General features: G+C 39.3%; 1 protein-coding gene across 1 annotated transcript in view; it reads left to right on the plus strand.

Annotated features, from left to right (window-relative positions):
- The window catches only part of ATP10B (ATPase phospholipid transporting 10B (putative)), a 57,312-nt gene that overhangs the window by 15,619 nt on the left and 16,967 nt on the right, over positions 1 to 24,726 (plus strand). Inside the window, exons 4-14 of the mRNA XM_063348993.1 lie at positions 1,277 to 1,362; positions 4,080 to 4,186; positions 7,786 to 7,917; positions 10,368 to 10,495; positions 12,208 to 12,460; positions 13,351 to 13,586; positions 19,774 to 19,953; positions 20,495 to 21,080; positions 21,607 to 21,713; positions 22,457 to 22,583; positions 24,099 to 24,283. Coding sequence (XP_063205063.1) covers positions 1,277 to 1,362; positions 4,080 to 4,186; positions 7,786 to 7,917; positions 10,368 to 10,495; positions 12,208 to 12,460; positions 13,351 to 13,586; positions 19,774 to 19,953; positions 20,495 to 21,080; positions 21,607 to 21,713; positions 22,457 to 22,583; positions 24,099 to 24,283 — 2,127 coding nt within the window. The remainder of the gene's footprint in view (positions 1 to 1,276; positions 1,363 to 4,079; positions 4,187 to 7,785; positions 7,918 to 10,367; positions 10,496 to 12,207; positions 12,461 to 13,350; positions 13,587 to 19,773; positions 19,954 to 20,494; positions 21,081 to 21,606; positions 21,714 to 22,456; positions 22,584 to 24,098; positions 24,284 to 24,726) is intronic.

Genomic DNA, 24,726 nt, shown 5'->3' on the forward strand with positions numbered 1-24,726 from the left:
CTGTATGGCCGGAAGTGTTTAAACTTACGAAGTCTTGTTACCTTGGCAGATTGGAATGCAGTTCTGACCGTGGTGACAGCCAGTGTTCAGGAAGGTCAGAGCTTAAACAGCCGACTATATTCACCTGTTATTTTAACGTATTAGTGTAAACAGTCTATTGGCTAAAAAAAAACCCCAGTGTGCTAAATATCATATGTACAGGTTTTAGTGGGCTCACTGCTTCCTTGTTCTTTGAACTTTGTTTAGTCCTGTCATTTATGTGCTTTACAAAACTTATTCAGATCTAATTGTGTCTATAAAGTGTGACTCTAAGGAAGGAGGAAATACATATGAACCGGGGTTTGTTCTTTGGTTTAGGATATGCTTAGGAATATTGAATTTGCCTACCTGTAAAAGACTAAGGAAGACTATTTTTTTTTCCCTTTTATGCCAGGGGATAAAAGGGGATTTTCAAAAGTAAATTTTCAATTTCATTTTCAAAAGTAAAACTCTTGTCATCAAAAGGAAAAAATGTTGAGAGAAGAACCATTTTTCTTTACCCCTTTCCTGCTAGAAACCTATTAGCTTTCTTCATTAGTAATGAATCCTCTAGGTGACTTTTGCATCTTCCTGATCTCCTGTTGTACAAATATTTCCAGCGCAACCAAATATGTACTGATTTTCCTGTTGAGTTTACTGTCTTGAACAAGATTCAGTGGAGGTGAATGATACCTCTCAAAAGAGATTCTATTAACATTCAGCCACATGGGTCAGAAGGTACACAAAATGCCGTTATAGTCATCAAGCTTTTATATTTGCTCCAATTTCGTTTTTTTTTAGATCAGATTCTCTACTTGCTTGTACTTAGATATTATATATATTTAAAAAAAAAAAGTTTCAAACTCCTGATAAATCCTGAAATTATTTTCATTTGAGTTTGCTTTTGGTTGAAGGCTAGTTTTGTTTCATAAATAATTTGAACTATTTGTTACATTCACTTTAAATGAAGACAGACGTTTTCACTAATTGGCATCTGTGATGTCTTGTCCAATACCCAGCATTTTCTTCATTTAATTTAACCAGTTGTTAATCCAAGAGAGGAAAAATCTCAGATCTTTACTCAGCCCCTCCAGACCTTTGCTTCAGGCTGAATGAGCAAACTGCCTCTGCTCCTCCTCGTAGGGCAAGTGCTCCAGACCCCAACTATCCTGTGGCCTATATTTAGCTGCTCTTATTGTTTATCTTTTCAAGTACTCATTGGATTGGACGCTCATCCTCAGTGTGTTTCCTCTTGCAGAATACTTTGTTTGAACCCGAATTTTTCCAAAACACCATCATCTGTGAAATGCCTAACAATGATCTCAATAAATTCAAAGGGTACATGTAAGTATTTGTTATCCATAAATGCATTTTGTATCTGAACTTTAATATTTCTCTTGGATGGAAGGAATGTATTTTGCAGAAATTGATGGATCTCACTGTTACCTATTCCTGGATTCAGAAGTCAATATAAGATGTGGACTGGAATACGTGCTTTGAGGCAAGGCAGGACCAAGGCTTGACACTGAATTTGCAGTTGTTTCATATGAACTGTTTGCACAAGGTTTCAGCTCTTTTCAGAATTCAGACATAAGCTCGTTTACATTTGACCTGAGGGTTAGGCTAGGCTAGATTTTAAATCTAAATCCTTCCTAATGTTTAAAGATATTCAGCTGCATGGCTTTAGTTTCTTCATACTTACGGCCACAGGGAAAAGGTATCCAGGACAAAAAAATGTGATTTTCTTCTTACAGATAGAAAAAGCAAGCAAGCAAGAAAAATCCTACTGAACCAATGTTTTAGACTAGTATAAAAAAGTGCTTTTTTTTTTGAGTGTAAACCTATGTACGTGTGGAAAAAGCCACGTCCTCTGTTCCTTATATTCTTTCTTCATTAAATAATTCTGGCACAGGCATAACAGGGAAATCTATACTAGCAAATTCAGCAGATTTAAGCCCATTCCCTGGCTATAAGGCAAATTTGTATGGCATGGTTCATGTCCTAAAATTCTCTTGTGCCCCAGTCCAGGGTAGCTGTTTCCCAAAGCCCTCTTCAGAGCAGTCGTTGGTCCATGCTGATTCCCACACCACACCAGAGAACTGTCTGAAATACCTGCTGCCCCAGACCCAATGTATGCTCCACATTATACAAATAATTTAACTGCATGAATGTGCCAGCATCCCCATCCATGCCCCAGATTTGTTAAGTTTACTAGTAGCTAAACTAGGATTTAATGTCTCTGCAAGAACGCAGTGAGAGTGTTGCACCTGGAGTAGCTGCAAACGGCCAGATCCTCTGACATAAGCAGGGGGTTCTCACCCATTAGCACTGACCATGCTTAATCGGGTCTTGAGGATTTATGCCCTGTAAGAATGATGCCTCTAATAGCAACGCCATTTCCCCTCTACTGTGATATCTTAAAAGGCAAAAAGAGGTCAAGTTTGTATCGATTGCTGACTGTGGTTGCTGGCTTTGAGGACCATTGGGTGTAATCTAAATTGAAGCAATCCTTCCAATTAGCCTGCTGTAACATGGCACAAGAGCATGAGATTATAGAAATCTAGGTGATACGTCACAAGAAAACACACACAAATACACACCTTTAGGAGCCAGGATTCTATTGAAAGTCTGTAACAGAAGTCTCTTTTGGAAATGCCTATTATCTCACCTGCTTGGTGGAATATGGAATTGGTTACCTTTCTCTCACTGCTTCAGGGGTAGATGAAATAATGGGCAGTGAAAATTATTTATTAACATTTAGTGGAGTTTCTGTCTTTGGTTTGCTGTTATTCGAGCTATTTTGTAAACGCAAATTACTTGGAACAGGTTACATTTTTCTCCAAGAACCCTTAATAAATTATTGAGGCTCTGTTGCCTTGCTATAAAACAGTAGCAGTATTCTCTCTGCTAAAAATGGTAAGAGCAAACTTAGTGACATCCATCTGACATGCCTGAACACAGCAAATTCTGCTCAAGGGGATGCAAGAAGGTTTCTATTAAATGAGTACACCAAGACTGAATACAGATTCCCAGAAAAACAGGTTTCTGGCATTATTTTTTACAATTCTGCCAGCTGTAGGTTGTTGGTGCCTAAACCTTTTCACTTGTCTATTTGGTGTCATGTAATCATGTGCAGCTGCACACAGACATAGGACGGTACTTAGCCCTGAGATAGCACCTAACTTTGCCCTCCGTTTACGTGATGCTGCAGTTTACTGGTAAATGCAATGCCAAATATAAAATACAAAGTAGCAGAAGATACATATTTTAGAAGAAATTCTTTTTGTGTGCTGATATTTATGCAACAAAACCGGATGGAGTGACTGAAGTAAAAAATCTCAGCTTTGGCATAGATCTCAGGAGGAGCCTACCAGAGTATATAACAAAAACTGGGAGCAAAAGCAGTGTTATGCTTCCATTTTCAGAGACAAGTAACAAATCGTCTGCTTGATGGAGCACTGTCCTTATAATTTTCATTAAGTTTTCATCCGCCTGTTCTGCTAGCAGAAGGATCTGGTGTGTGACAGGACATCTTCAGCCAGGATGAAAAGTTTTCCATCCAGCGTGAGAGTGAGGAAGAGAGCCTCAGCCCTAGAGACTCTTCAAGCAAACTGAGCTTCACAAAGATGAGAAGCCCTTTGGGGGCTGACAGAGGCACAGAAGCTCTTGCAGGGTGCAGATGTGTTCATCTGAACCTCTACCAGCAGGCAAACCCTCCTCAGCTTTCTAAAAGGGTTTCATCTGATTGAAGTCACATAATGTATCTTGGCTTCATTTATGAGATACCGAATCTGCCAGATAAGGCACCAAGTGAAAGCCAAACTTGCTTCATATTGCCGTCATGATACAAACACCATTAAAGTGGTCTTTAAAAGAAATACTTAGACTTCTCTGACGCTTTTTACTGGAGTCTTTATTGAAGCTGAGTGAAATAAAAGCAAAACAGGGCCTTCACAGTTCCTTGGTTTCAACTTGAAAGAGACATGGCCACAAAAATTTTGTTTAATACTATATAGTAGAACAGAAAAAGGCACTACTTTATTTTATTTTATTTCTTCTAGGGAGCAGCCAAATCATGAACGGATTGGTTTTAACATTGAAAGCCTCTTGCTTCGTGGATGTACAATCAGAAATACTGAGGCTGCAGTAGGAATTGTTATATATGCAGGTAAGATGTATTTTCCATTTAGCTAAACATAGAATTTCCCTGTAATTAACCAGAAGTAAATAAGTGTAGTCTAATATTGCACCACAATTTGACATTTTCTTTTAAGAACTGGTTGTGCATGGGAAAATTACATAACTTTTTGAAGTAAAGGTATTACGCATCCATCTCCAAAGCCCAGAGTCCTGCACTGGGTCTCTGGCAAGTGACGGTACCCTTCTGTATGTCAAATATCTTGCTATTGTTGTCATACCTTGCAAAAATATCCAAACGAGTAAAAATTGTTAAGGTGAGTTTAACTCTCAGATCTGCAGCTCTGATTATAATACTAATTCCATCTGGCGTAAAATCTACATGGCTGCCCTAAGGGAGGTCTCACTGGCTCCTCAGGGCAGAAACTGATGGAGCTGAAGATCTGCCCAGAAAAAAAAAAATCATCCCAAAGCCAAGCTGTGCCCGTGCCAGCACACAGGAGGCAGTGAGAACAGCAGCTGGAGGTGACAGAAGAGGCAGCAGCAGCACAGGTTTGTGCTGACATAGACATAGCGCATCCGTGCAACCATGAGCTTCATGCAGTAGAGACATGAACCAAGCAAGACAGTGTCAGTGCCCAGATCAAATGCAGCACTGCCAGGTTCAGTGGTGGGTCAGCTCATCTTTTTTTCAGCATCTTTTACTTTTGGAGTGTTGCCACTGCTTTTATTCAGTGAGCATGATTTAACATTGGCTTTGCCAGCTGTGCCCTCTTTTGCTCCAGAAACAGAGTATCAGCTACCCTCTTTATTTGTAGATTAAATAAAAGTAAATTTAAATACAACAATTAATCCCATTTTTGGTTATTTTTATCTTTCCGGTAGACTCATGTCACCTGTTTTATGTCTAATCAGCAGCAGGGAATTCAAGGCTGAGCCACCTAAGAGAAAACAGAAGTCACCATCTTTGTAAGAGTTATTTAGTTTAGATTAACCTCCACCATCCAGATTATTTTACCTGATAATTGGCCATTTTATTTCACTGCTGTGAAAATGGACTTTAAATGACTATACAGGTCTCATATGTTTCCAAAGTAACCTTCGCTTTGTGGGTCTTTCATTGCCCATCTCTCTGAACACCACATGTAAAAATGGTGCCTACCAGACAGAGGAGGAGAGAGAGAGCCAAACCCATCAGTTATTTTTTTGGAAGTAACTACTATATAAAAACCTCTGTAGGAATCGTTCCCTATAGAATTGGAATAACTTCTCTTCCCTTCTCCTGTTAAGGTGCCTATTTTTCTTCTCTAGTCTTTTCCCAGTATGTTCCTTTGACTACCAGCACAGATCCTAATATGGATCTCTGTTAACGTTGCTTAAGCTGCTAGTAGGAAAGGTTGGAGTTTTAAAGTCATTTTCAAGATGTGGTGTCTTTGATCTGAGTAAGTCTTCAATTCAATTTCCAACTGACATCTTATTGTTAATGTCAGAATAAAAGTTTATTCATTTTCTTCTAAAATTAGACTCACTTGTGACAGTACCAGCTTTATTTCTAGGGTTCTTTGACATTGATTATGCTCTAGCTTTTAATCATGGTCTGTGACCTTTTCTGAACAGTCAAGATCAGTTACATTATAAGATGGCACATTCTCCCTTTTTAATACTCTACTTCTCAACCCTACTCTCTAATGGAAGTCTTTGTGAAGAGTAGAGCCGTCACTTAATGGGATTGTTCAGCCTGTGCGGTTCTCATCTGACCCAAATATGGTTATACTTTTCATGGCTACCCAAATGGTTCTACACAAAGCAATAGCGCTAATGCACAACAACCTCATTACAGAGCAACAGCCAGTGTAGTTTTCTCATTGTGATAGGGGCAGCAGCAAGAACTACACACTTTTCAAATAATAAAGGATCAGAATGAAGTTTTAGATAAGCCCATCAGCCTGCACAAATAGAGAGACGAGGTACTAGTGGGGTGGTAGGTGCAGCTGTGTTGCACAGCATATGAAACTGTGAGGGTTAGGGGAGAACAAAGTAGCTTATTCCTCTTATTTCTGATATTCTGTTTCTTGCAAGGTGATATCTGTATTACAGATGTCTCCTTTTCCTGTTGGTCTGAACTGGAAGGGAATGATTGAGCTGATATTTGGAAAGAAATCTCTTCCCTTTTTCTTCCTGAAATAAATCCATTGACATTTCCTTGAGGCTTTTCTGGGAAGGATTGAATGGTTTTGTCTTTTTTGGTTTCAACACAAAACATTCCGTTAAGCCTGACAACATAAAAGAAAAGTGAGGAACAAGATTCACACAGCTGCTGGGGGAAGAGAAGTGCAGGCAGCAGTACCCTCCTCTTCTGTGTAACTCGGTGGTTACAGCATTTGCTCACCGATGGGAAGACCTGGGTTTTGTTCTCAGTTCTGCCTGAATGGGAGCGAACATACATCTCCTGCTTCGCAAGTTGTACCCTGAATACCCGACTCTGTGGAATGAGTGGGTACGTACATAGGCATGAGTTGGAAAGGAAGGAGCGTTGGTGGTATAAGCTGGTCCCACTGACGTAGCTCCAGGTTGTGTAAATAATTACATGTTCATTGGAAAAGGAAGACAAGAGTCCCAGCTCTTGGGTGAATGTCCTGAACATAAGGCTGGAGAGTAATTTTCTCTCTTGCTCTCTGCCTCAATTAATAACCTTTGATGTAAACCTGGGAAAAATCCAGCAGGCATGATTGAATCGTACCTAACTTCCAAATCACTTCCCTGGAGAAAGGCAAAAGGTAGCTTGGAAAACCATCCCTCTCACACAAACCATGCACATACAAATGAAAATGAAATACAAGTCTGCAGGGTCTGTATTCTCAGTGAAAAGGACTGTAGAAGTAAATATAAAAGATACCATTTAATATAGCAACAGATGGTATCCAGGTATCCCAATTGTGGAGGCGCAGTTTAGATAACATTAATAGAATAGCAAAAGCAATTTCTGCTTCTTGGCTTCTTACAGCATCCCTATTTTCCCATTGCAAATATACCATCTCAATACTAATTCAGTAAGTTTTAAGGATCGTTTGCTTTTTTTTTTATTTCTTGTCCTACTGTTTTGTTAGCACTTTACAACCACATAGTGAAAAACTAAATAACATTACTGTCTTTCGCAGCTGGGTCTGACATGTTGGATTTTATTTAAGTTAATACAAGAAGTGTGTCTAGTGGCTTTTAAAGAACTGCTGAGAACTATTCATATGTGGATTTCAGGAATCTGCATAGCACCTAATCAAGTTGTTTGTAAAATACAAAAAAATAATATTATTGTTCTTTTTCCTTGTTGGCATAGGAATATTTATATAAACCTTGTGATCCTACTGAATCTGCTCCTTGGGAAAGTAAAATGTATATCACAGCTGAAATCTGTAATGTAATGGAGGTCTTTTATAAACCTCTAGATTTATTCTCTGACATATGCTGTTGTTCAGTCAAATGAGAAGGTGAGCATACTAAATGAAACCAGAGTCAAATTAACATATTATGAGTGTCCTGCTCATTTTGTGAGAGAAATACTTAAAAAAGAAAAAAACAAACCAAACTACAAAATATTACATAAACATGTTGATATTCATTTCTGTTTTGAAGGTCATGAAACTAAGGCCATGCTAAATAACAGTGGTCCTCGTTACAAGCGCAGCAAGGTAGAGCGACGGATGAATATGGATATATTCTTATGTGTGGGACTCCTGTTCGTGATGTGTCTTGTTGGAGCTGTAGGTACGAAGCACTTCTGTTTCATTATTTTTTTGTAAATAGTGGTTAAAATTGATCTTATAGACATGAACGAGATCAGATCCAGAGCTGAGTGCTCTCGGGGTTTTTATGCTCCTTGGGCTTTCCAATAGACAAGTTAAAATGGGAAATCTGAGCAATTCAGATGAAAGAAAATTCAGCCATGGCTGTAAATATTTCAGATAACACCCATCTCCGCTGTGGTAAAATATGTGTAAAGCAGGCAGGTGAAAGCCACTGGGTTTGATGCATTGAAGGAATTGATAGCTGCCAACTGAGACCTGCTGCCTGAGTGGATGTTTGTTCCTTGTGTGTAACAACAAGAGTAAAATGATGTAGCTTTACCTTCACTTCAGTAACATCTTCTCCAATATGTTCAGGAGTGATGTGAGCCAGAGCCACCTGATTTACAGCCCATGAGCTGCACATGACTCCTTCAGACGGTTTATTCTCCACAGCTACCTTCCTTCTCAAAAGCCCCTTTACAGCAGGCAGTGAGGTGGATTAATTGTTTAGGTGGGAACAGCCTGCATTTTTCTGGGATCCTTGCAAGGGAGCACACTTGAATATAGGAACTGGGGTTAGCTAACTCGAGTTTACTAGCTTGCTATTCTCAAAAACATCATCTTCCCTGCATGTAAGCACCTGCTTGCCTTCCAGCTCTGATTGCAATCTGTCCCAGGCAGGTCAGGATTAATAGGATCTCATAATCCTGAGGAAAGGGCCAAATTTTAAGGCCACTGACTTTTGAATGGCTCCCTGCTTTAAAGAGATAACAGAGGCTCCCATGAGCGCTTTGTGTTCAAAGCCCCTTTGCTTTTTACTCGATTCCATCTCGGTGATAACTTGCTTAGCGCTACTGCTCTGAATTAGTTTTGTAGCGACAAAGTCAAATGACGTGGCACTGTCAAGTTTTCCTGAACCTGCCCTGGAGGCGTGTGATGTGACACACCAGCCAGTCATCACTGTAACACCATTAGAAGTAAGGGCCATCCAAAAAAGATAAACAATTGAACTGACTTAATCGCTTTTTAAATTTTACTGCTTTGTGTTGCAGTGGGCTTTTTTGGCACGGAAATGGGATTTCACTCTGACAACTGAGCTCTGTGTGAGGGAGAGAGAGACTTTATTTTCATTGTTCCCTGGCTGCTGTCATGTAGATTTAGAGACTTGTCTTTGTCTGGTGTGTAGGGGCCCTTGAGTAATAAAGTCCTTTAATTTAAGGTTTAAAGCAGTCTCAGATGAAAAAATCAGCATTTAAAAACCAATTTATCTATTCAGGTTTAGAAAAAAATAAGAATATAAAATGTTCATAGCCTAAGTGAAACACGTAAAACAAGTCCATTAGCTTTCATCGATTCAAAACGTCCCATAGCTCTACCATCAGTTCTTGCTTTGCAGCCTTGTCTGAATGTAGAGTTCTGGGAAGAAATATCACTGGTGGATCGATTATCAGGATTTTTCTTGCACACAGTGAAAAACTGGGGTAAGAAGTGGCTTGTAGAGCATAGTTGTCCTTGCTCAGCTGCGACTGTGGTCTCCAGCAGCCAGAAGGTATTCAAGATATAACTTGAATTCCTTTGGCAGCATTTTATTAGGCAAGTGCGGCCAAACAACCGCTTGCTTACATGGTGCTAATAGAAGTTTTATCAGAGCTGGATATGCAAAGTGGACTAATAGAGCAATGACGTAATGAGGAAAACCGAGTTGTTTGTCCTAGCTGTGTGTGAAGTTTCTGATGCTGTAAATTTAGTCACATCCTTGAGCAAAGTTCATTTCAGTAAGGGCAGCATGAAAAGTGGTAAAGTCATTGTGATGGTAAGTCCTGAAATGCAGGCTTTGTTGTAGTCATGCAATGACACCTACTGATATTTAAGACAGGGGAAGAAGCAGTTTTGGGGTATGACTTAATCAAAGGGAAAGTGAAAACGAGCTGCCCAAACTGAACTATAGGGGGATTGTCAACTCTAATGAAGACAGATTGAAATCAAGAATGGTCAGGAAGGATCGGAAAGATTTCAGTTTGTCCATATAAAGGTTATAAGGTTTCTTTCTGTTAGGAAGAGGAATGGGAGTCTTCATCACTGAGGATTTTTAAAGATAGGTGGTAGAGATGGAGTCGTCCAACAGCAAGACATAGAATGAGGAAAGATCTGTGCAGAGCTAGAGCCCTGGGGGACACCTGCTGAAGGAGAGGTGAATAAAAATACCCGTGACCGCTCATTTCTTACTAGCATATCAATTATATGCATGTGCTACAGAGCTCTGCACATACTTTGCATTCTCCAACAGATTTACAGCAGTGCTTGGGGACTGTTGCTTTGGAAATGTTCTTTCTTTTTAATTATCATAGCAGTCCATATCTGCAAATTTCAGAAGCTTTGTCAATCACCTTATTGCTCGGTGTATTTCAATATTGTATATCATTCCTACAGGGCATGGCATTTGGACTGGAAACTTCTCAGAGCATCCGCCTTATGATGTCCCAGATGAGAATGGCAGTTTTCTGTCTCCAGTTCTCGCCGGTTTCTACATGTTTTTGACAATGATAATCCTGTTGCAGGTAAAAGACGAAAACCTCCCTGTTACCTCCAAGGAAGAAGCTATTGAAAACTAAGTATAATCACTAAGGAACAATTAATATCAACTAATAGCTGTGCAGTGCCTCCTTAATCCTATTTGAAAATACTGCTAGGAGTGTTTCAGATCATCCAAGTGTGAAATAATGTGTCTTCTCTTTTTTTTTTTTCTTTCTAACTGCAGATTTTTCTTTCTTGCTGTTGAAACCCCACAAGGGTATAGATAGGAAGGACGTGTATTATATCTTTAAATAACTCCACAATCTCTAGCGTGTGCAATAAAGAGGATGTTTACATCCAAATGTCAGCTTTTTTTTTTCCCCGCCTATGGACAGACTTCCAAAATAAGAATGCCACTTAATATCTCAGGAAAACAGTGAAACAAAAATTGTCGGTTTTGCCAGTGGGGAATAATAACTAGGTTTGGTTCAGCTGGTTTAGGAAAGGAGCTAAATTAGAAGTAGGATGCTTGTATATCTGAGTCTGATTAAGCCTAATTGGGAGAGAACATTTTATGGGATGGGGGAAAAAATTACATTTACTTTTCAGATTTCTTGATGTAACTACTGAGATTTAAGTGGACAGAATTTATTTAATATGAATGAACTGTGAAGATAGCTTTCAGAGCTGCTCACAGATTCCTTGGGGGATTATTCTTCATTACTGAAACAGAATATTTGTGCAGCTTAAGAATTCATTATTATTTCAGGGCAGGAAAGCTAGTGGGTGGGAAGTGCTGCGTGCGAAGTAATTGCATGTTGTCCTGGTTTCAGTTGGGATAGAGTTAATTTTATTGGTAGTATCTGCTGTGTTTTGGATTTAGTAGGAGAATAATGTTGATAACACATATTGGTTTAGTTGTTGCTAAGTAATGTTTACAGTTAATCAAGGACTTTTTCGGCTTCCCATAAAAGCTGAGAGGGAGCATAGACAGGACAAGCTGGCCAAAGGAATTTTCCATACCATAGGCATCATGCTTAGTATAGAAACGGGGGTTGGCTGGGGGACAGGGATCCACGATCACTGCTCGGGATGGGCTGGGCAGCTGATCTGTGGGTGGTGAGAGCAATTTGTGCTGCATCACTTTATTTTGTGTATTCTTTTACCATTATTATCTTTTTTTTTTTCCTCTTTCATTACTGACCTACAAAACTGTCTTTATCTCAACCCACGAGTTCTTTGGTTGTTTGGTTTTTGGGTGTTTTTTTCCTTTTTACCACCTCCTTTTCCCCCCCTTCTCACTACCCTACTGGGGGGTTGGGGAGGGAGGGAGGGAGTGAACATCTGCGTGGTCCTAGTCACCCGTTGGGGTTAAACCATGACACTTGTGAAACTTCTCTACGTTAAGAGTGAGTCTGTGCTAGTGCATCCTTTCAGAGTTTCAGGAGGATAAGAGCAAGCATGCTTCTCAGCCCAGAAAATGTGCTTTGTGAGGGCGTCCTCTGAAAGACCCATCTTTGCATTTGGTATTCTAGGAATTTTGTCTTAAATTTGTCACTTATTGTTCCTCTTTATCCGTAGCTGTTATATGCATGATTTTTTTCCACCCCCTGAACTATTACTATTCAGCCCTACAATATGTCTCTGGGAGGAACTGTTTCTCTGAAAATTGTTAGTATACTTGTCCCAGGACATTGCTGACAGAAAGCAATAAGACTTGTCTCACCCCTCACTGAGCATTTAAACTCTTTTTCAGGTTTTAATCCCCATTTCTCTTTATGTGTCCATTGAGTTAGTCAAGTTGGGCCAAGTCTTCTTGGTTCACAATGACATTGACCTGTATGATGAAGAAGCAGATTTGCCCATACAGTGCCGTGCCCTAAATATTACTGAAGATCTTGGACAAATCCAGTATATCTTCTCAGACAAAACTGGGACACTAACAGAAAACAAAATGGTATTCCGACGCTGTACTGTTGATGGAATTGAGTTTTCACATCAGGAAAATGGTGAGAGACGCTTTCTTATGTTTGCTTTTCTCTCTGAGTAACTAAATTTTATTAATTTAAATATTAACATTTAAACCTACTGAGCCCTCTGACTGAACGTAGAGCTTTGTGGATTTGTCTCCATTTTGTGAGGGACTGCTGTTATGGAGATTCACGGAAGTGAAGGTGTTTTAAATGATTCCGAAGTGAGATGGGAAAGGTTTTCCAGTTCCCTCTGCAGACATCTCGGGTTTTGCCCTGCATTCGATACCCACTCGAGAGTGCAAAGAGAACATTTTCTCTTCCATTTCTAAATGAATGCCAGCCAACCTTTTATAAGCTTACAAACTGAGATTAGTTGGTAATTAAACTCAGTGGGTCCAAAAGTAATTAACAGAGTCTTCTGTGTGATATGAAAGGTACAGCTACACATTTTCTTGAGCCGACCCTAGCATTCAGTGCTCTGAATATGGGGGTTTGACTCAGGCCCGTTCTTGGTTGCTGCTTTCTCTCTCTACGTAGTGAGATGGATTTTATTAAGCTGGCAAGCAGCTGCCAAAAAGAAGTTTGTGCTCTCTGACTGAAAACATTAACAAATCTGTGAATTACAATATTTCACTCTCCTGTTCAAATCAACTGCAAAATGCAGCTAAAGAGACCAAGCATTAGCAGAAGTCCATAAAAGTGACTGATTGCTTTGAAAACACATTTTTGTTTTCTTGAAAAAATAAACATTGGAGAGTGGGAGTTGCCAGAAACTGTAGTGGATAGTGAAGTTCTTCTGGTGCTGGCTTTTGAGATGTTTTGGCTTTGGGTTAGTCTGTTTCAGTTTTTTTAACCAACCAAGGAATTCCTCCTGAGCAATGCAAAGAGCAGAAGACAACATGAGGTTTCATTTTTTGTTTTTACAGCCAGACGCCTGGAAACCCACAAAGAGTTGGATTTAGATGACGAGGACTTTGCAAAGCTTCAACACTTCACTCTTCCTCCCATGAATATTGAGAGACCAGCCGCTTATAAGCAGAGGACCATGAGACCTTTAAGGAGGTGCCAGAGTGCTAGAGCTCATTTTCAGGGGCATACAAGGAACAGGTCACTCGGTCGTTGTGACAGCAACCAGTCTCAAGTGGCATTCAGCAGTACCATTGTGAGTACGAGCAGACTGAGCTAACAAATTTTAAGGAGTTCTCTTTTCTGTTGCATTTTGTAATGGGGAGCCAACAGGTGGACAGGAGAAATCCAAACCCTGGTGGAGTTAAGAGAGGGAAGGGGGAAACAAAGCAGCGGGGTCCCTGCTTAGAGTGTGTGGGCTGCAGTCGGGGGAGAGCCAGGTGAAGGTTTGGGAATCTGTGTCCTTGTATCAAAGACTGCAGCAGAAGAGTAGGGATACAAGGTGAGTTCTTCTGATGGTTGCTTGATAGGTGGAGAAGACACGAATTTGAGGTTCAAGGATTGAGGCCGTGGTTCATAACAGCAAGAGGTACTTTGCACAAAGGGGAATGAACTTTTTGTACTGTTCTGGTACGCTAAAATACCAAGGAAAGCGAGGTGGGGATACCGGGCTGGGATTGTGCAAGAGGAGCTAGGGATGTGAGTCTGGGGCCTGGCTTTGCAGAAACAGGAGGTACAGGTCCTCCGGGGAGATGATGGTCAGGAAGAGGGTATGGGTTTGAAGTCAGAGTTTCAACATAGCTTAGAAAGCCACAGACTGCTTCTGCTACTAACGCTGCAACATATAGTCTTCAGCCACCCTTGCACCACTGTGCGTGCAAAAGGGTCAAGCAGCACTCTCCAGAGCAGTTCTGGAAGTTTGTTAGTGTGTCAAAAGATAAATGTTGCATTTTTTTGAGAAAAAAAAAAAAAAAAGCAGTACTTTTCACAAAGATAATATAAATTAAGCCAAAAGGGTTTATCGGAATAAGGCCTTAAACCCTGCAAGATGTTGAACTCTGCAAGATGCTGAAGAGCCTTGTCCCCCTTTAGTAGCTCTAAGTGTCCCCCTTTAGTAGCTCAGAGTGGCCTCTGCCTCACTTCAAGTACCGACTTGGAAGTACATGTCTTCAGTGCAATTCTGGGAAAATCTTAGACTCAGCTGAATTTTACATCTGAAACTTCCCAAAATCTAACACAGCCTAGTTATAGTCAGACTGTTCTTTTCTTCTTGAAAGTTTTTTTAAAAGACGTTTCAGAAAAACCTTTTATGGACTCCAGGAGAAAGTTGAACACCTTTCAAAATTAGAATTCCATTTAACATTAAACCGCTGGAAAACCCTTCCAAATCTTGTGTTTTTTAAAAAAATCTCATAAATATAGATTTCTCAGAACTTTACTTTCTGCAGTTGTTCTTCTTGGCAAAGTATTTTAAGATCCTACTTGCTTCATTCAGTTCTTCTGCCATGTAGTAGATATCAGTCAGTACTCTTCCTGCTCCTGGAATATGGGGCATTGTCAGTTGTTATCCTAGCATTTTCCAGCCCAGTTCCCGTGGGCTGCTGAGAACCCATGGGCCATGACTTTTGAAATGTGATAAAGGAATTTCTTGCCAGTATATCTCCCCAGTTATGTTTTTTACTGCCAGGCCTCTTCGCTTTCTTCTGTAAATAAACCGCCATGTTATTTTTTTTTCCTACTGTAAAGACAATATCTGAGGAACTAGTATCAAACATCTCCTTTGTAGAGGAAGATGAAGCTGCTGTCAAGGAAATAACCAGCCTTAGCTGCTAATAGGTGTCACTCTCTGTGGATAAATCATTTAACCTCTATGACAAATATGAAGATGTATTAAAATGGAGACACAGGTGTTGCCCAGAGGTTGTCCTGTATGTTGATATCCTTCAAATGGTGCACAGTAGTGTTTCTCTTTACTAGCCAAACCAATTTCCTATTAATAAAATAGAGAGAGTAAAATTCTCTCTGTCTCTGGTTCCTGCTCTTTGGAACTTGTATCACCTTGTCTGATGCATTTGTACTTTGCTACGAATCTGTAACGTCTTGAGTACTCCGGTTATACAGATAGTATCATGGGCCTGAATGTATCTCAGTAGTCAAAGTTTCTTAAGAAAAATCTATCTTTGAACAACGTGTGATTGAAAACACAAAGATTGCTATCTGACTTGATTAATTTAGGGTTTGCAGAGCCCTTCTGGATAAATGGCTCTGTTAAAATAAAAGTATTGAAGTATTCAGTGGCAGTCAATGATTGTCAAACACAATCCTCACGATGAAATTGTGAGCCTCAGCTTCTTCAGACCAACAAAATGCAAGAGAAAAAAGAAATGCTTTACATAATAAAAAACATAAAGTCCAAAGGCCAGTAGCTGACATTGTACAATTTGTTGTTGTTGGCTTTTTTCTTAATAAATGTCGAGTTTCCAAGGCTTGATGTGCCAGCCACATGAAACTGTTCGTGAAAACTGGTAGCCTCAGGTAATAGTAAAATTGAAGAACTTTGCACTGCTGAGAAGACACAGTGGTTTTTGGGTAAGGGTTAGTGCAGCATCTGCTATGAGCACCTGCATGTCAGAACTGTTGCCAAGAAAAGCATTTTAAAGCAAGAGGGCCGTTAACATAATAGTATCCTACAAAATGTAGAGTTTAATTGGAAAGAAACTGTGCCAAACAAAAGATAATAATTTACAAATGTCAAATTTATATGTGAACAGTTTTTAAAGGAGAATTATCTATGCGGTAATCACAAAATTTACTTACTCTCAATCAGCCTTACATGAATCAGTGATAAGCAGGTTGCATGTGGTATTTTAAGTGCATTTGTACAGTGGTAATTGATTGTGCCTGCAAATCAGCGTGTTTGAACTTTGTCTCAGTATTCTGAGCAGTTCTGCAATTAGGAAGCTCTGCAGCTACAGAATGTATTTCAGCCTGCCTGTTTGTGAGAGTGTTCTCTGCTTGACAAGTTTTGATGTTTTGCTGAAATCTGAGAAGCTCTTATCAATTAACGTTCATCTCAGTGCGTCTCTGAGATAGAGATGAGGATGATGGGTTTTTCATGGCATTTGATAAAGTTAATTAACTGCAGTCTGCAGATCCTAGAAGAATAACTAAATAGCATTACTTGTCTTTTCTGGAGCAAAAGTAACAAGGTATGATGCAAAGCCGAACTCCTAGGACTCACCCTGTGGTTTTGCCCCTTCCAATACCTTTGCCATAGTCTTCATGATCCATAGCAGTCTGTGGAGCCTCCTTACATACGATTTATGCAGTTCATCAGACATGGTGAATCCTATGTCCAGTTACAGCTTCCAAAAATTCAGTGGCAAAGTTTATTCAGTGGGAAGGAGCTTGACCATGTCTTGGACAACGGAAAAGCAAATTCCTAGCTTATTGTCAGCAACCATATCCCTTGCTACTCATACTAAACATAACTACAAGGAGATGGAGATCTACCCATTAACAGTTACACTTGGAAAATTAGAGACTGAGCTGAACAGATCTGTTTGAACACAAATTCAAGCTATTCTGAAAACTTATAGTTGAAAATTGCTGCCAAGTCTACAGTGTTTATATTGATACCATAAAAATGTGCGATGTCTGTGTGTGTCTTAGGTTTTATGTGGAATGCAAAGGAAAGAAGAACAGTGTAGTCTTTACTTCAGAAATCTCCCATGATAAATATAGTGACTGATTAACTCATTTCATAAACGTTTATGAAAAGTCTGGAGGGAGACAGACGTCACAGAAGCACAGAATTGTTGAGGTGGGAAAGGATCTCTGGAGGTCATCTGGTCCAACCCCCCTGCTCACCTCAGCCAGTTACCCAGGACCATGACCAGACAGCTTTTTAGTATCTCCAAGGATGGTGGCTCCACAACCTCTCTGGGCAACCTGTGCCGGTGTTCTGTCACCCTCACAGTAAAAAAGTGTTTCCTAATTTTCAGGTGGAACCTCCTGTGTTTCAGTTTGTGCCCTTCTCAGAGGGAAAAATAAAATAATGTGTTATAAAACAACAGAGCTATGGTTGACAGAAGGACTTAAAGGAACTTTAAAAGAGTAGGAAAAATATAAAATGATAAGCAAATTTGGAACAAGACAGAGCAGTAACATTTCCTCTGTCTACCTTTAGGTGTTCTTATGAATTAAGATTGTGACAGCACATTTCCTTCTAGATTTAATCATTCCAATAAATAGTGCCTTGCTATTAGAAGCATTTCATGAAGATTTCAATTGTCCTGTTGTCATCAGGTTTTAGTGCCATCAAGTAAAAGAAATGTTACCAAATTAATGAGGAAATCTTAAAATCTGAATGGCACTAGCCATTTTATAACATCAGCATTTTTACTAATAAAATTGGTAACATTGAAAAGGTGGTACATTTAACTGATCGTCATCATTAGTGCTGTTTTATTTCACTTTCTTTCTTTTTCTTATTTTCACTTTTCTTTCTTTTGTTCATTTGTTTGTTTTTATATATGTTCAGGCTGGTCAATTAACAGACTTTTTTATCTAAATTTTATCTCCTGTAGTTCCGTAAAGCTCGAAATTCAGGACAGCCCTGTTTTCACTGAATGTGAAAAAGGAAATGAGAAAAACTTTTCTGATAAATATTGATTTTTATATTACTTTGTCTTTAAAACCTATCTCTGAGGTCATAACTGACCTGACACTTTTCTGTTTTTCCAGAGTAATATTTTGAGTTCAGAAAGTTTCTGCTGAAGTGGAATACCTACTAGTGCATTGTCATTTTTGGCATGAACTAGAGGCAGATATTGAGGAGATATATGCAAAAGAAATTGTGTAGGATGATGACGGAAAGGAGAGGCTGAGATCTGTGTGTAGTAATTCGTGGTTCTTGAGGTTCGTTCTAACTGTAGCAATGCATGAGGAAATCATATGAATAGCTGGGCCAAAGAGTCAATTCGTTTATAATCGTTCATGTTTCAGACTTAATATAATTCCCAACATAAATGTTTTGAGAGTTGCGTCTGCACGTGTGTTCTTCGTTGGAATTGTCCAGTTAAGCTATTTGGGATTGCTGTACGTAGGAAGCACAGTACAGGCCACAGACTCACAGTTGCCCACAGTAACCATCTGCTGCAGTACAATATTGTGAAAGCGATTCTAAAGAACGACAGCTTTAACTTTTCAGCCTCTGATCCTTTTTAAGAGACCTGAGATGATAACTAAAAAATCAGACTTATCCTCATTGTGTGTATTTGCTAGAGAAAGGACTACATCTATACTTAAAACTTTTCCCCATATGTGAAATGAAAAAGCATGGAAACACTGAGCCAGAGGAACCAGAGCCTCCTGTGGCAGAGAAAGGGCAAAACCTTGTTCCATCTTAGGATTTCAATTGAGCTCTGTGCCGCAAAATAAGCAGTAGATTTATTTGCAATTACTAGGATGATTTAAGAACCGTTATTCACTTTAGCAAGCAGGAATTAGAATGCAACATATTCAGCTCAGCACAACGCAGCCGTGAAGGTGGCTGGATGACTTCTGTTGCATATTTAGGGAACCTAGGAAAACCATGCCAGATTGAAGGGGGAGAGGGTAATAGCCGAGATGAACTAGAAAGCAGCTAAATCACTTTGGCAGTTCCTTAAAGAAGGCATCCAAAAGTGTTGGCTCACAGGAAGGTGTCTTTTAAACTTGTAAGCTGTTGTTAAATATGGCCCTGAATTAAATCCAAACCAGGCTCTGCTAACATGAAATTTCCATTAAAAGTAATACTCCCATAGCCCTACATCAAATGAAATTGTAGATAAGTGACATTGTTAAGTAGTTTGGCTTGCAAATTTAGGTTTGATTAGAAAGATTGTACTAGTAAAATTACAGTAACATTTCAGGAACAAATGAAGTATGTATTTATTTATTTATTTATTGTAAAACTGAGGAAGAACAGTTTGAGACAGCTTCTCTTTCTGGGTGCAGAGCAAAATGACTCTGGAAACAAAAAGTGATACTGCGTAACCAAGCCATAAGCACAATACATGCTCTGTTGAAATAACAATCAGGTCCCACACTGAAATGGGAGATCGCGAATCCACTTCCGTCTGGAATGCCCTTTAATTCACTGGTCAGCAGTTTCAAAGTTGGAGGATACAGTATATATTATTCTTGATTTCTAGTAGATCTCAAAAGAAATAAAATTCTGAAATCATCTTCTATTTCAAGATACATTTCCTTCTAATTATCTAGTTATGCGGCTTTTAGAAATTTATCTTTTTTCCCTAGATGTTAAGTACAAAAGGTATTTAGCTTACATAATTCTAGGTGTAAATTCAATAAGAAGCAAGAAGAAGAAATCAAGTTGATATTCTTCCTTGAGGTCAAGGGTAAATGGGAATAATCCTCTCAAGTAACTTCTCTTCCAGGAAAAGGATGTGACTCCGGATAGCAGGCTGCTGAGGCGAGTGAGAGAAGCTGCACTCCAGACTGAAAATCTTTCTCCTTTTATACATATGAAGACTTCCACATCCCTTACTGACTTCTTTCTTGCCCTTGCCATCTGCAATACAGTCCTGGTCTCCACAACTACTGAGCCACGACAAAGGGTAATTAAGTATATGAGGCAAATTGATTATACTTCCATTTCACAACATACAGCAGTGTTCAGCGAAACCTGAAATGGTAAAAGATAGTCTGGGACTTCTCCTCTAGTTCTGTTACCTTTTGTGTAGTATCTACTGTTTCCCTTCCTGTGTATGTCCCTTCCTAGCATGGCGTTTTATGTAGATGAATAGCTATGGCTAGCACAGTATCTGCACTTTTTCTTTTAAATTTTATATTATATATACTGTAGGAAGTTTGTTGAACATACTGTGTTTTCTCTGATCTCCCATACCATTGACAAAACTACCAGGGGCTTGATTTCATCTCTGCTTCAGAGGTAGAGATACAAATCACCATCAAATTTGGATGCCAACTCACCTATGACTCCTCTACTGAATTACCCCACCACAGTTAAATTGGGGGGGGGAAAGTTGCTTTTCTAATTATCATCATTTACATACAGAAAAATATATTGAGGTTTTGAAAAGTATCTTGTAGTTCGCATGTATTTGTTTTTAACCATAGGTTTTCTCATATTTCTAGGTCACAGTCCCACCACCAATAAAACCTTCAGGAATCACCCTGGAGAAGATTCATCAGATATTTCAAAGGCTAAAACTAGCAAGCCTTAGTCAGTCCTTTTCATCATCTCAGTCTAGTTCAGACCTAGGTGCTAGCTTCAGTGCAAGGAACACTGAGGAGCATCTTGCTGCGTTGGATTGCTGCACCAATGACAACGACTGCAGTGCCAGCAGTAGAGGTGATGAGCTCCAGGGCAAGGGCAGCACAGATATTGGTAGTGCTTCCTTGGATGAGGTTTTTAAATCCGTGACTAACCGTTCTTTGCCAACAGACTTTTGTTATGAGGCTGAGAGCCCAGACGAGGCAGCGCTTGTCTATGCTGCTCAGGCGTATAGTTTTACTTTAGTGTCCCGAACTCCTGAACAGGTGACGGTACGGTTGCCGCAAGGCACACTCCTGACTTTCGATATTCTCTACACTTTGGGATTTGACTCAGTAAGGAAAAGGATGTCTGTAGTGGTGAGGCACCCTCTAACCAAGGAGATTGTTGTCTACACAAAAGGAGCTGACTCTGTTATAATGGACTTGCTGGAAGACTCTGCCAAAGGTAATTAGCCAATGAGCTATTTCTGTTGTGTCTCATATAAAGAAGCACGAGAAGTTTGCAGTACTCTTTTCTGCATGAAATATTGTATCTAGGCATGAGAAGCACATAAAAAGAATAAGCTTTCTCTAGTGCTATCCCTGCAGATCAGAACTGGGGTATTTATTTAACCTCAGTAATGTTTAGAATATGGAATGGTCTAATTAAAATTCACTGTCAGCGCTAACGCATGTGGATTGCGTACTCTGCAATAATACTGTCATAAGGGCCTGACCATTGTATTTCAGCTTGTCAGCAAGAGTGCTATAACATAAACAAACAAGAAAATCCAAGTAATGTTATCTTAAAGGAAACAAGGATCTTCCGCAAGCTTTCAGTTTATGCGCAGACAACAGTTTTGAGCTTTTAAAGGAATTGCTGTTGTACTGTAATCTAGTTTTCTGTAATGCCCACTCTTTTTTAATCCTAGGCCATTAGATCTGAAATTATCTGTGTTTAAAATACGGAATCTTTTCCTTGTATTTCACAGCTGACCTTAGCGCGGAGAGGAGAATGAAAAGAATAAAAGAAAAAACACAGAAGCATCTGGACTACTATGCCCGGGATGGCCTGAGAACTCTGTGTATAGCTAAGAAGGTAGGAGGGCATTAACCTAATATCGTTTACAGCTTTGCTCTGTACATGTCAATAGATTTATTAGAAAAATTTAATGGCTATAATTCTTTCTGCTTCAGAGAACAAGTCAGATACAGCCCATCTTTTTGTCTCTCTATTTGATCGCTCTGCAGTCTTTTTTTCCCTCTTTTTCCTCGGTTCGAACAGATGATGGATTTTTGGTCAGCCTCAAAACTTTCATTTCTGTTTCTCTTATGGTAACTCTAGCTGACCTTCTCTACAGTGGTTCCAAGCAAGAAATAAAAAGTCCACAGGGGAGCCAACCTTTTTCTGGTTTGCTTGGCATTCAGCTTTCAAAAATCTTGCCCTCAGCCTGGGTTAGTACATCTTAGTCTGATACTTTAATACAGAAGTTGTCTATGTGCAACAAATAGGTCATATCCAAGCTACAGAGAAATGTAGAGCAACCTTCAGAAACTGTGTGTTCCTGTTCAGCGTCCCAGCTAAGGGCTGTGTGATCAGGAGTCCCTCTAGGTCATGTTGTTAAGTCTCAGCCATAGGCCATTTATACAAACAGGAAGGCAGGTCTGTTTTTCTCATTAGTACTAGTTCTTGTCATCTTCTCTTGGAAAAGTTTGTGTTATTTTAAAGACAACACAGTACTTTACCAGCCTGGATAGGAGTTAAGTCTCTGTGATCCAGAATTTTGGCATTCTTCTCTTATTTAAAATTAAAATGAGGCCTGTTTAAATTGTGTTATGCAGGTCTTGAATGAAGATGACTTTCAAAAATGGGCCAATTTTCGTCGGGAGGCAGAAGCTGCAATTGACAACAGAGAAGAACTGTTAATGGAGACAGCGCAGCATCTGGAGACCAAACTCACCTTGCTGGGTAGCTAAAAATAAGAATCGTCTTTGCATAAAGCATCACTTGCTCTCCTGTGATATTCTTGGCAATCAGACAGACAACAGCTTATACTAATTTATATCAAAAAGTCTTCCTCTGAGGTTTGGAAATCTCAGGGCTAGGGTATACAGTCCAATGACAGTGTCTAAACGAGTTCTCGTGCATTTTGAGCAGCAGTAACTTTGAAAAAGTCTACTGAAACTATCATGTGCCAGAAGCAAAGAACATGTACATCAGCTGTTACTGTGGCTCAGCTGGCATAGTAGATAATGAAGTTCCCATAATCCAATCGTGTGTGTGTCCTTAGATAAACCTATAAAATAATATAAATTAACTTCAGTTTTGAGCACAAATTCCAAGGCAATTTTGGTAATTACACTGTATTATAAAAAACGGTAACTTAAAATGCTGTCCACACGTAAGGATTTTTGCTAGTGAATTCATGCTGTTGTTGCATTGTCATGTTTGCTTTTTGCACCTTATAAAAAGGATATTTCATGTTAAAACTTACATTCATTGGCACTTGTGCATCATCCATCACCGTCTTATCTGACAACACTATTCTGTTAAATTACACAGCGCTTCAGTGCTCTCTTTTCTATTTTATTTTGAAAAATTTTGTTCTTTAAGACTTTGATTTTCAGAATTGTCTCAGTCTCATCTTTCTCTGAATACAATCTGTGCCCATACTTCATTATCATTAATTTCTCTGATTGCAAGCTATTAGCATTATGGCTTCTCATAAGCTCTGCAGTGATTTAAAAAATTAGAGTAATAACAGTAAATGCCATAAGCAGAACCACATAAGAGATACTGTAGATCTTGTCAGAGTCTGTTACCTTTGCCAACTCTTAAGGCTCTGTGTGCTTTCATACTTTATTTCACAAAAAGTGTTCTTTTAGCTTAAATCAGTATCTATCTTTAATGTGTCACAGTTCGGCATCTTCAAACTGACCTCTAGTGGAAGAGATAGGAAGAGGAGCATTATAACATTCAGATGGTGATTTACCATCAGGATGAGTGTTGGCATCTGCTTCTAAGTTTGTGCATTTTAAAAAAGAAAAGTTACTGTACCGTTTATTCTCGCTTTGATGGGCGAAGTATCTAACTTGACAAGAGGGATAGCATTCATCGAAATAGTCAAAGTTCTTCTTTTCTCTGGTTGCTTTGATGGGACTTAATGCAGTACTTTAAAAATGCATATGGTGTAATTCCTCTGCCAGTACGTTGCCACTTTGGATTATTAAGAAGAAATGAAACGCATTGTTCTAGCAACGAGTAAAATGAAGAGCCAGGACTTGATTGCTGACACATTCAGACCTTAATCCAAACACAGATCTTGCACCGGTGTGTTTATTTGCTGGACACTGCCTTGGCTCAGCTCTTGATAAGTTCAGGATCATGACTGGAAGTCAAAGACCTTTTCTTAAAAAAGAAAATAGCGAAATCATTTCCAAATGAAAGAAAACTAGTTCATTTCTTCTCTTCCTGTCTGCCCAGGAGCCACAGGGATTGAAGATCGGCTGCAAGACGGAGTGCCTGACACTATTGCGGCTCTTCGAGAAGCTGGGATACAAATCTGGGTCTTGACAGGAGACAAACAGGAAACAGCAGTTAACATTGCATATTCCTGTAAACTCCTGCACCAAGGAGACACCGTCTTCACCATTAACACTGAAAACAAGGTGAGTACAGAGAGACACACAGAATTTGCTATCTTTTTCCCTTTCTTGTGTCTTGCAGCTTGGCATTATTTTGCTTTAAGCTGCGTTCAACACAAAACAGCCAACCAAAAACTCATATAGCAGCATTAGGCCAGAAACTCTTTAGACCACACATAATAGGATGAATTGAAACACAAGACAATTATGTAGAGTTTTAATCAATTAAAATACAATGTTTTTTCCAAATGAAAATATTCTTTAAAAAAATTACCTGAATAGCGAGCTTTAGAAAGAAGGTAATATGCAGTTTAAGTGCCTGATTCCTTAATAATACTGACAACTGTCTTTTCACCTTGCAATAGAAATTTTAGTTACAATGATATTTTAACCCTAGGTGATATCTGTAAGAAGACGTTTGGAAAGTGCTGTATGAGTCAGCCTGGAAAAAGCATGCAGGTGTAGAT

This window comes from Chroicocephalus ridibundus, chromosome 11 (assembly GCF_963924245.1).
Source record: "Chroicocephalus ridibundus chromosome 11, bChrRid1.1, whole genome shotgun sequence".
NCBI classification, from domain to species: Eukaryota; Metazoa; Chordata; class Aves; order Charadriiformes; family Laridae; genus Chroicocephalus; species Chroicocephalus ridibundus.